Source organism: Sorex araneus, chromosome 3, assembly GCF_027595985.1.
Source record: "Sorex araneus isolate mSorAra2 chromosome 3, mSorAra2.pri, whole genome shotgun sequence".
NCBI classification, from domain to species: Eukaryota; Metazoa; Chordata; class Mammalia; order Eulipotyphla; family Soricidae; genus Sorex; species Sorex araneus.
Window position 1 is genome coordinate 7,078,991 of NC_073304.1, and position 11,937 is coordinate 7,090,927.

General features: G+C 58.4%; 1 protein-coding gene across 1 annotated transcript; it reads left to right on the forward strand.

Moving 5' to 3' along the window:
• The first annotated feature begins 1,510 nt into the window (after positions 1-1,510).
• GSC (goosecoid homeobox) lies at positions 1,511-3,068 on the forward strand. Its single transcript, XM_004619573.2, has 3 exons — positions 1,511-1,865; positions 2,323-2,582; positions 2,907-3,068. The coding sequence occupies exons 1-3, from the start codon at positions 1,511-1,513 to the stop codon at positions 3,066-3,068; spliced, it is 777 nt and encodes a 258-aa protein (XP_004619630.1).
• The last annotated feature ends 8,869 nt before the right edge of the window (positions 3,069-11,937 follow it).

An 11,937-nucleotide genomic window follows, 5' to 3' on the forward strand; every position in this document is an offset into this window, starting at 1 on the left:
GCCCGGCTTCCACCAGGCCGCGGGGGGCCCCGGGGAGCCCGGCTCGGGCCTGCCGCGCCGAGCGCAGCCCAGGGACCGCGAGACCCAGACTCGCCAGGGGGAGGGAAGACGAGGCCACCCCGCGCTTGGGGGTTGGGGTTAGGGGCGCCCCAAACTTCATTTAAAAAAAAAAAAAAAACGTTGCCGTGAAAGCAAACAGTGTTGTGGTAGAAGAGAACTCATTCCCCCAAACAGTGATTTTTAGAAAGAAAAGAAAACCGCCGACAACCTGTCCACACCCACGCCGGGAACAGCTGGAAGCATCGCTCCCGAACGCCCCTGGAAGTGGCCAATCTTAAACAGGGGTTGAACGTGGATTCAGCTGTTCAGGGGCCTAAGCGACTGCTAAGGCAATTTTCAGACCCGAAGTCACTGCAAAATAAATATATTGAAGGCACCGCTCGAGTTATTTTTGCCTTGACGAATTTTGGGTGTTCTTTCCCCCTTCCTCCAAAGCAAGAAATGGGGGCGCGGGTTGTTGAACCAGTTTCATTCAGGAGAAAAACGGCGATTAAAACATTTTTAAAAAGTTGTAAGTAGAGGTGAAATTAGGCGGGGAGTGAGTGCATGGGAACAGGAGGAAGAGCGAAATTTTCGGTCGGACTTGAGGGTAACCAGGCGGTTCCTAAGATTTTCGAGAAAAAAAAAAAGAAAAACAAATTCCGAAAGGGGGGAAAGGAAAAGAGAGAGAGAGAGAGATTCTCTCCCCCCACCCCCTTATATCGGCCACAATGAGTTTCAGCTTGAGGCAGAGGAAATCGCACCCAATAATAGTGCCCAATCTGAGAAAAAAGGTGGGGGCGGAGAGGTGGGGCGCGGGGAGCTGTTAACAGCCGCGCACAATGGAATTAATGAGATTAACCGGAGCAATTAGGACACCCGCCCAGCTCGGGCCGGCCCGCGGCGGGGCCGCAGCAGGGAAAAGATTAGGTTAATTTCATTAATTTGCAATCCACAATCCCGTTGCAGACCCCCGTAACCCCCTCCCCCTGGCACCTCTCCCCCTCCCTTTTCTCTCCAGTACCCCCCACCCCCCACCCCCACCTCGAGGGAAAAAAAAAAAAAGCAAGGGCCAAATCTGGTTCTGTTTGTCATCTGCATATTACCAGGAACTAAATCCAGGATGACGTCGACTCGGTATAAAACCAACTAGAGGTTCAGCGAGTCTAAACTCCGTCCTACCCGCGGCTGGAGTTCGGCGAACTCAGCGCGGGGCGGGCGGGAGGAGGGCGAGCGGGCGGGCGGACGCGCGGGCGCGGGGGGCGGGGAGGGGCGCGGGGCTGCGCGCCCGCCGGCCGGCCGGCCCGGCGCTCTCTTTCGGTTTGTTCGGCGGCAGGAGGAGGAGGAGGAAGAGGAGGAGAAGAAGAAGAGGGTACCCCCCCCCGACAACGCCCCCGCCAGTCACTTGAAGGCTCGTGTCCCCGGCGCGTCCCCGCCGCCCCCCGGTCCCGTCCCGGCGCGGGGCTCGGGGATGCCCGCCAGCATGTTCAGCATCGACAACATCCTGGCCGCCCGGCCGCGCTGCAAGGACTCGGGGCTGCCCGTGGCGCCCAGCGCCGCGGCCCCGGTCGTCTTCCCGGCCCTGCACGGGGACTCGCTCTACGGCGCCGGCGCCGGCGGCGCCTCGGACTACGGCGCCTTCTACCCGCGCCCGGTGGCCCCCGGCGGCGCAGGCCTCCCGGCCGCGGTCGGCGGCTCGCGCCTGGGCTACAACAACTACTTCTACGGGCAGCTGCACGTGCAGGCGGCGCCCGTGGGCCCGGCCTGCTGCGGGGCAGTGCCGCCGCTGGGCGCCCAGCAGTGCTCCTGCGTCCCGACGCCTCCAGGTAGGACTCCGGGCGCGCTCGCCCCGGCCCCGGCGGCCGCCCGCGCCTCCTTGCCTCACTTCCAACCAACTTTTCTCCTTTTTTTGCGCGTCCGATGCCTCCTCCCCAACTCCCCTGGCGCCGCGGCCGCCGCCTTTTCTTTTGCCCGATCGGGGCGCCCGGCTTTGCTCACATGCCTAAAACTTGAGCGATCCGGGGAAAGCGAAATTCGGTGCCAATGCGGGGAGATGATAAGGTATAGGGATCCCCCCCGAACTGGTGTGGGTGGGGTGGAGAGGAGCCCCCCAGCACGTTTGCACCCTTTCTGCACGGCGCCGGATTTTCGAGCACACGCACACACACCCGTTCCCGCCACTGTCCCCCCTGCCCTGGTCGTGTATCTTAACAAGGTCGAGTGGGTCGCGGGCGCGCGCGGTGGCCGGACAGGCAGCTGAGCGTGCGCCCCGCTCTGTCGCAGGCTACGAAGGCCCCGGCTCGGTGCTGGTGTCCCCGGTGCCACACCAGATGCTGCCCTACATGAACGTGGGCACGCTGTCGCGTACCGAGCTGCAGCTCCTCAACCAGCTGCACTGCCGGCGGAAGCGGCGGCACCGCACCATCTTCACGGACGAGCAGCTGGAAGCGCTCGAGAACCTCTTCCAGGAGACCAAGTACCCAGACGTGGGCACCCGCGAGCAGCTGGCCCGGAAGGTGCATCTCCGCGAGGAGAAGGTGGAGGTAGGCGCACGGAGCTCCTTCGGGGCGCGCCTGGGGCGTGGGATGCTGTCGGGTCAAGTAGGATCCGGCGAGGGCCAGGGTGACTGGCGCTTCGGGTCTCCAGCGCTTCGCAAACGCGCTGGAGGCGGCCTCTGGTCGAAGAAGTTTGCATGGAAACTGGGCATCGCGGGATCCTGGGCGAGTCCCCTCTCCTTGGGTTGTTGACTTGAGCGCGCGCGCGGGTCCCGGGGAGCCCCCGATTCCGCCCGGATTCCCGCTCAGGGGTTGCCGCAGGGTGCGCGCCTCCGAGCCTCACTGGTTTTTCTCTCGTCCGCGGTGCAACAGGTCTGGTTTAAAAATCGCCGCGCCAAGTGGAGGCGGCAGAAGCGATCGTCCTCCGAGGAATCGGAGAACGCTGAAAAGTGGAACAAGACGCCGTCGTCCAAGGCGTCGCCCGCCGAGAAGAGGGAAGAGGAAGGTAAAAGCGATTTGGACTCGGACAGCTGACGGCGCGGCCGGCCGCGCTCTCACCTAACCCGAGAGACTTGTACAGACGGACCATGCTACTTCCTTGCACACGCGCTGCCTTGCGGGAGGGGGTCGGTCGAAAAAGAGGAACGGGAGATGCTGTAAATAGTGTACAAAGCCCTGGAGGGTCCGCGCCTGGGGCTGGGGGCCGCCCGGGGCTCCGAGGTGGCCGGCTGGCGTGTGGCCCCCACTGTAGTATTTATAGTTAAGTTAACGGTGACCATACAATAAAGTGATGTTGATGTAGACAGGCCACTTTCTCGATTTCCTGTACCACCACCACCACCATCGCAGGCCCAGAAAAGAAAATGTTTCCTCTCTAGCCTGGGGGAAGAGAAACTTGCACAGCCCCGACTTTGCCCAAGAAAACAGGGAGTCTTCTTGGGAAGACACGGAGGCCCCAAATGGGTGTCCAGATGTAAAAGCAAACGGAGTCCCCGGCTTCCTGAAAGGTGGAGCTAGCCTATTCCAGGGCAAGGTCCTTCTTGCTAAAGGCCTGGGGCTGTTCCCCTTAGGGGCAGAAGCCTCGCCCTGGCCCCAGCAGGGAAAAGGGAGCCTCTGGGGTGTAGCTCTCAACCGCTCACCACCAGCCCTGCTCCCCAGAACTCCCCAGGCTTAAGAGAGGCTGGGGTGGAATTAAGCTGTGCAGCTGGCCAGATTGTTGGGGATCATCCCTTGACTCTGGTCCTCCCCCAGAGCAAGGCCCCCCTGCTCCCCTGTCTCGTCCTGCGGGTGCACGGGGCTGCTGTGCTCCAGGCCCCAGCATCTGGTACAGCCTGGGGTTCCCCTGCAAGGGATGCCTCTCCCTCCCCTCAGGGAATCTCCACTCCACTGGCTGGACCACAAGTGGAGCTGATGGGAACCTCCAAGCCTGATCCTCATCAATGCTGGTGAGCAGCTGGCGTGGCTGGGAGGAGCATGTGGGGCTAAAGAGCTGCAGGGCCCCGGTGACAGGAAGGGGCCTTCTGTGTGTTTCCCCCACCCATGGGGAGGCCGGTGGGGGGGACTGTCTGAGCCAGCGGGCTTGTTGCGAGTGACACTGGTTTTTGCCTTGAGTTCACCCTATCAATGAGAAAGCTTGAAGCTCAGTTTGCTCCTCGGGACATGTCCTGATTGTTCTTGTTTCTGGGCTAGCGGGGTGTTCGGGGTACAGACCCCATGGCTGGCTGGTGGGGGGGAGACGGGGGGCGTGGAGATGGTAGCATGGCCAGGCTTTTTACAAGAAGTGGCTACTTTGCATGCAGCTTTTTGAGTCCAAGTTGAAAATGCTCCCTGGAGCAGGGGAATGGGTTGGGGGCCCTGGCCCTGGTCGCCTGTCTAAAGGGAATCTCTGAGTGTGTGTGTGTGTGGTGCATTCTGGAATTGTGACCCTGGGTAAGCTCGACTTCTCAGAGAGCACAGCAGAGGTCCTTGGGCACTGCTGGGGTGAGGGGGTGCCGGTCCTGGGTAACGGGTCCAGTGCTGGGGGCCTCCAGCAGGGCCCGTTCGTGCTCTTGACGTGTCTGTCCCATTGGAGTCAGACCCCGGCTTAGGACTGAAGTCCGTTGCCGCGCTTACCTCAGAAGCGCTAGGAACGTTCCAATTCGGAAAGGGTCAATCTTGAAGCCTCAAAATAGAGGACGGCATCTTTGCCACGTCCCAGGCCGTACTTGGAAATGTTTCCACTCGAGCCTGTTCTGGGGAGAAGACTCGGCGCCGTTTGGGATGGGTCTCGATGGCTATTTTTATGTGTCTTTGGACGTCACGCTGCCCACTCTGGCGCCCCTCTGGCCGCCTTTTTCTGGGTCCTAGTTGGTGCCCTGGAAAGAGGGGAGAGACTGCGGGTGGGTCCAGGATCAGCCCTGATGTCCACCCTCTGTCCATCTAGAGGGCCTGACCCTGCTTCCCCCTTTGCAGAAACAAAAATCACTCGGCACCCCCACCCCTAAGTCTACTTTCTTCAAGCAAAAAAAAAAAAAAAAAAAGGGAAGGCCCTAGTTGCACCCCCTGAGTCACCTAGCTCCCTGCTTCCTAGGTGTCACCTAGAAAAACATTCATCTTTAGAGTGTACCTCAACGGGGGCCGGGGGGCTGTGTGAGACTAGGGTCCAGCTAGTAGAGAGGAAGGAAATGGGGCGGGAGGGCGCCATGGCTGATAAATGTGTGTGGAGAACATTCTCCGGCAGGCGAGTAGCGGGCAGCGGCAGCCCCTGGGCTCCCGTGGACATTCTTGTGCGTGTCTTTGTCCAGACTCCCTCGTGGCGCCTGGGACAGGGAGGCCTTTCATTGCAAGCCTGTGTGGGCGAGAGAAGTGCTGCCTGGCGTGCAGGAGGTCCAGTTCTTGGCACTCTGGGGCTTCTCGACCTCTGCCCAGGGGTTAGCACGCAGGCTGGAATAACTGAGCACCGCGGGGTGGGACTCTAGAGTGGGTTTGGGTGTATAACTGAGGAGGCATGGAGGAAGGAGTTGGTTCTCAGATGCCTCTCTCGAAGGCGCTTGGGAGAGAGGGGAGCCAGAGGGCGGCCCCCGTGTGGCCTTGGGCAGGAAGACGCTGTCCCTGTGAGAACTCGGGACGGGCTGTGCTGGAGGGACACAGGGGGATGTGGCACGAGGGGCTCTTGAGGCCTCCACCTTCCTTTGACTTCTCCGTGCCTGCGACCCGTTAGGGGAGTCTGGAGGTCCGGAAGGCAGCACCAAACAGGCTTTCTAGAGGCTTCTGTGGGCTTGTAGCAGGGGTGGAGGATAGACAGGATATGCGTGGCCTGCGTGGGAGGGGGTCGTGGGGTCTGGTCTGTCGGTGTCCCTCTGCCCTGCTATAACTGAAGATGCTTCCGCCTTTCACAGTTGGGCGCACTGGACACCGTTGACCCCAGAGAGTCGGAGCCTACAGGGTCAGGGCCTGCGGCTTCCCGCAGAGCGGCTCTTCCCGGCAGTGTAGGAGGGAATGGGCCTGCCCGGAACGCAGGATTAATTTGCCAGATAGACAGACAGACTCCGGTCCTTCATGCTAGCCTGTGAGCAGACTAACCTCAGTGTCCAGAGGTGAGGTTGGTGGCTGGGAAATGGGGCCACAGAGTGTCCATGCCTGGACCCAGACACGGGCCCAAGGACTCGCCTGCAGCCCTTGGGGTGTGGCCAGTTACGGGGTGCTGGCTGCCTGACAACTGGGTCCAAAGAGGATTCTGGCTGCTGAGCCCACCCACGGGACGGTGTGGGGGGTGGGTGGGCTGGGAGAGGAGTGGGGTCCCCAACACTGCAGCTGCTGCTCGGAGCTATGGGGGGAGGGTGTAGGTAGAGAGCTTGAAGATGATCTTTCTGGGGCCATATCCGACAGTATCCGGGACTGTGGTGCTGAGGAGAGAGCCCAGGACTCCTGCCTGTGGAGCACGACTGTGACTCCTTGAGCCCCGGCCGCAGACGGACTTGTTGGGTGTTTCTGGTCAGTGCCGAAAGACGGCCCCTGGCGCTGTGCTGAGGAGACCACGCAGAGCCCCGGGTGGAAGCTGGGCCTCCCGTTCCCATAAGCAGGGCCTCTGCTCGGCCCTCTGAGCCGTCTCCCCGGCTTGCCAGGGACTTCCGGCTTTGTAAGGAGGATGCTTCTCTGGACGTGGATGTCTGAGATGTGAGTGACATACCCCCACTTTATTTCTGGGCATGTGGAGGCAAACAGGGGCCTGGAGGTAGGGGGTGAGGGAATGCTGTTACTCTGAGTTACACGGATGTTTCTCTGATCTCGGGAGGGTCAAAGCCAGGGCCTCGGAGTGTGAGGCCCCCAGTCTGCCCCCACTGAGGCCTGGCCTGAATGGTGTGACATTGTCCACGAAATAGCTCAGATCCCGAAACGCACTCAAGGACCCCTAAGTCCTTGTTTTAGGCCCTGCACACTCAATTTTAATCTGTTCCTTGCACATCCATCCATCCACTGGGTGGGATGGAGTATAAGAGCCAGCATGGCCCATGGCAGAGTGGACATGAGCCCGGAGAGGGATGTGGCCAGTGGACAGCATTGTGGCTGGTCTTTAACCACCTAGAACCACCATCGGGGCTATGTGTTCAGAAGTTCCCAACAAGGTTCTGGTCTATCTGGTCCCTTCCTGCCTAGGCCTAAGGATGAGAGATAATCAAAGAATCCAGCAGAGAGTCTGACACTTTTTCTTTTTCGTTGTATTTTGAGAAACAGCCTTCAGTGGCTGGGCAGTGCCCTGCGTGTGGCCACTGGCATTAGGAATCGGGAAAGGCAGCTTGTTTGAATTGCTGTTGGTTTAGAAGCTGATGTGTAGGACGCAAAAGGGGATGAAGGCGGGTGTCCTGCTTTCAGCGGGTGGTCTCTGACAAGGTGTGACCCACCCGCCTTTCCTGGGACCTTCGGAACCTGGAGATTGGGTGGGGGGGAGGGCAGGGGGAGTGTGGAGGAGAAATAGTGGATTTATGTGCCATCCCATCATTTGTAAAATGACCTTGAATATTTTTTCCTTTTCCAAAAGACAAAATGAAAACAAAACAGTGGTCAGGGCGTCACTCTGAAATTTCTGGAACTAATAGACCCGGCTGAGTCTTTGGGCTTGGCAGCAGCCGGCACCCCCTCCCTAGGTGTGGGGGCCCCTGTCCTTCAAACTGTGTGACAACGTGGAAGCCCTCGGTAGGTCACTGGGGATGCTCAGCCATGCCCAAACCCCAGGGTTAACTGGGGGCAGGATGGTGGAATGTGGGGTTTCAAAGCTGCTCAGGAGCCTGGGGGTCCCTGCAACCCCTCTTCTCAGGCGTGGGGTACATCTGTGAGGGGCCTTTAGAAGCCCACCCTCCTTTCCTTAGGAGGTCGTGCCCCATAGGTCTGCTTTTCTACTTCCAGGGGGCTTTGAGAAACGGCTGCACCCATCGGGGGTGGGGGCTGCGGGGGCACCGTGTGTCAGCTCAGTGACGGGTGAGCTGGGTGGGTGTCCCTCCCTCTGCGGGGGTCACTGAGTCAGTCAGGAGTTGCAGCGCTTGGAGCAGGCACAGTGACATGGTGCCGGCTGATGTGCAGTTGGATGATGCTTCCGTGTGTTGGTCGGTAAGCCCGGGAGCCCATGCAGCCACGCTCAGAATCACACCTGACTCTTGTCTGTTGCCTTTGTGGTGTTGGGAGGGCAGAAGTAGCATCAGTGGGACATGTGGGCCTGCTGATGTGGCAGGTCGGGGCGACATGCCAGATAGTACAGGCATGTGATAGCTGTGTCCCCAAGGCCGGTGGTCGTAGCCCCATAGTCTCAGGCTCTGGTGGAGAGCTGCCTGTCCTTTAGGGCCTACTTCCTGGAGAGAGAGCGGGTAGACTTTGGGGGCCCACTTGCCCAGCACGGGTAGGTCCCTGGAGAGATGGGGGCGTAGGGACAGAGGTGCTCCCTGGTCTGACATACAGCTGTGAGCGACCCATCAGCCTCAGGGGCCACCAGGCACTTTTGTGGCATCACTGACTGTTGGCATCACCCAGCAAAGCCGAGCAAAGCTTCCTTGGGGGGTGGGGTGGGAACGATGCCCCTGGGAAAATCCTCTGAGTATCAACCGTGGGACCAAAAGGCCAGCACGGCCCTTCTCCCAGATAACGGGGCAACATTTAGCAAGTGTCCCTGCATGAGGGGGACAGGGGCTCTGTGAGGGTGGGATCCCAGCTGTTTAGGGCCAGATGTGGGGGGCATTCGCGGATCTGCATGTTCAACATTGTTTTGTATTGAGGAATTAAATATTTCAATCTGAAACCAAGTGAATCACTTTTGACTGAAGTGGGCAGAGATGGAAAGCCGTGTGTGTGTGTGTGTGTGTGTGTGTGTGTGTGTGTATGTGCTCGCGCGTGCGCGTGTGTGCGTGCGTGTGTCCACACATGTGTATGCATGTGTCTGTGTGCATGCATGTGTGTGTGCACATGCATGTATATGCTTAATAATATCCCCCTCTACCCCACACCCCACCCTTAGGTCCACCCTGGTGTGTGGAACCCCTCCCTCTCGACACTCCTTGGTAGTGCTTGGCAGTTGTCCGTTGCTGAGTTGCTGTTTCTGTTCTGGGTTTGCTTTAACTGCAAGAAAACTCCCAGCGGGCAGGGGTAGGTTGACAAGGAGACCCTGGCCCTCCTTCACCCAGAGCCTGAATGACACCCTCCCCCCACCTCTGCATCCCCATTGGTTTTTTGTTTCGTTTTTGGCCCGAGAAGTAACTGGATTCTGAAAAGAAAAATGGGGAGTGTGTGTGGGGGAGCTTAACCCTTCACTGTGCTTAAACCTGAGAGGAGACGGATGGTAGATCTTTATGGGGTTAGTTTTCACAGAAGGTGTTTGTGTGGTTTGTGTGGAAGGGAAGTAGCAATTCTATTAGACAAGTTTACATAGGTTGAACTGGAGCAACAGCACAGCGGGTAGGGCATTTGCTTGCACGCGGTCGACCCGGGTTCGATTCTCAGCATCCCATATGGTCCCCTGAGCACCACCAGGAGTGATTCCTGAGTGCATGAGCCAGGTGTGACCCAAAAAGCAAAAAAAAAAAAAAAAAAATTTAAAGAAAAGTTTACATAGAGAGATATGAGAGGAGAGAGAGGGTGGGATCCACTCTCAGTGCTCAAGATGGAACGTGGGCTTCTCCTGAGGGTGTTGAAAACCCTTTTTTGTTGTTTATTTTCTTTTTTTTTTTTTTTTGGTTTTTGGGTCACACCCGGCGATGCACAGGGGTTACTCCTGGCTCTTCACTCAGGAATTACCCCTGGCGGTGCTCAGGGGACCATATGGGATGCTGGGATTAGAACCCGGGTCGGCCGCGTGCAAGGCAAACGCCCTACCTGCTGTGCTATCACTCCAGCCCCTTGTTGTTTATTTTCAAAGGAAACTGTTTTCTGCCATGCCAGGGGAGAGGTTGCAATGAAAGCGTCCTGCGTTAGCTGGGGACGGAGAGTTCCAAGCAGTGTCCTTGTCGAATCCTTTGACACCGTGGGAGTGGGGCTGATGGTCGCAGTCACAAGTAGTTCCCCAGATGGCATTAGGTGTGTGACTGGGCATGTCACCTGCGGTCTTGAGGATGGCGCCTGCCCGGCCCCGGGGAGTTCCTTGCACCGTCCCCTTCAAGAGGGGCTCTGAAGACTTCGTGTCGAGCCCTCTGCCCACCTGGCCAGTCTCCTGTGACAGCTCCTGTTCAGAGGTGTGGATTTGAGTCCCGGCACTCAAATCGCCAGAGGTGCTGCCTTGTGTTTGATTTGGGGGCCACAGCTGGTGGTGCGCAGGAGCTATTCCTTGCTCCGTACTTGGGCGTGACCCTGGAGGTGCCCAGGGGGATCCTTTGTGATGTCGGGGCTTTGGAAAGGCCGGTGCCCTGACCCCTGTGTGATCTCTCCAACGGCTCCGTCCTTTTGAGCTCCGGCCCCTCGATGGGGAGGAAATGGCAACCCTGCATGTCGCCTGCACCCAGGAAAATCGCCTTGGACCTTAGAGACGATCTGTTCATTTGTTTGTTTTGGGGATACATGTCTATGCTCAGGATTTACTCCTGTCTCTATGTTCAGGGGTGACTCCTGGCAGGCTCGGGACCATTTGGGGTGCTGGGGATCAAATCTGGGGTCAGCCAGGTGCAGGGAAAGTGCCCTAACCCGCCCAACTATCTCCCCAGCCCGGAACAAATGATTTATTTCACACATATTTCACCATATTTGTCATTAGTCAGGGTCTATGTTTCTTGCCATGCGAAATTGAAGCGTGCCCGGGGCTGGAGAGAGAGCACAGAGAGGAGGAGCTTGCACGTGGGCAGGGGGGGGGGGGGAGCTGGAGAGAGAGCACTGCGGCAGGGAGGGTGCTTGCCCTGCAAGTGGCTGAGCTGGGTTTGATCCCTTGGATCCCATATGGTCCCCTGAGCACCACCAGGGGTAATTTCTGAGTGCAGAATCGGGAGTAACCCCTGAGCATCGCCGGGTGTGACCCCTCCAAAAATATAAAAAAAAAAAGGCGTGGAGCTGGGCCTGGGGTCAGAACTCAGTGGACCAGACACTTGCCGGGCAGCACAGGATTCCAGTTTGATCCAGACACTGCTTCGCTTCCTGAGCACTGCCATGAGGAGTCCTGGTTACCCCAAGTCTGCTGGGGAGGAGGAGCCCCTCCCATACCGCCACCAAAAAAAAAAAAAAAGTAGATGCTGATAATTTCAGAACACATGTGCAAGGCCATCCAACAGCTCAGTGGCAGCGTCACCCACGGGGCCTCTGTCTCCCGAGGGTCAGGGATGCTGTTGGGGAACGAGCAGGCAACAGCCGATGCCCTGCTGGAGTTTTCTGTCAGGCAGACACAAATGCAGAGGGGCCGTGATGTCAGACTCAGAGGTGCGAGGAGGCAAAGAGAAGTTGGGGAGCTGGTATGCACTGGGGTCCCCACCTGGGTAAGGCTGGCGTCTGAGGCCTCAGGCGGGGACCGGGCGCTCCACGGCCTGCCTTGGCAGTAGGATTTGAGTGGGCTTGGACCATGTCCAGTCATGCCTGTATTGTCTCAGGCATCCACCCCTGTAATCTCCCCGCCCCACACCCTACACGCACCCCAATCTTGGGTAGTTGCAGTCGGGCTGAAAAGTGATAATGAGCAAATAAAAAATTGGGGGTTCTGGGAATGGAGCAATAGCACAGCGCGGAGGGCGTTTGCCTTGCACGTGGCCGACCCAAGTTCAATTCCCAGCATCCCATATGGTCCCCCAAGCACCGTCAGGAGTGATTCCTGAGTGCAGAGCCAGGAGTAACCCCTGAGCATCGCCAGGTGTGACCCAAAAAGCAAAAAAAAATTAAAAAAAAAAATTGGGGGCTCTGTCTTCTTTTCAAAAAGAAAATCTGTTTGCTGCTTCCTGGTGTTGAGTTGAGGGCTGGGGAGATGACTTAA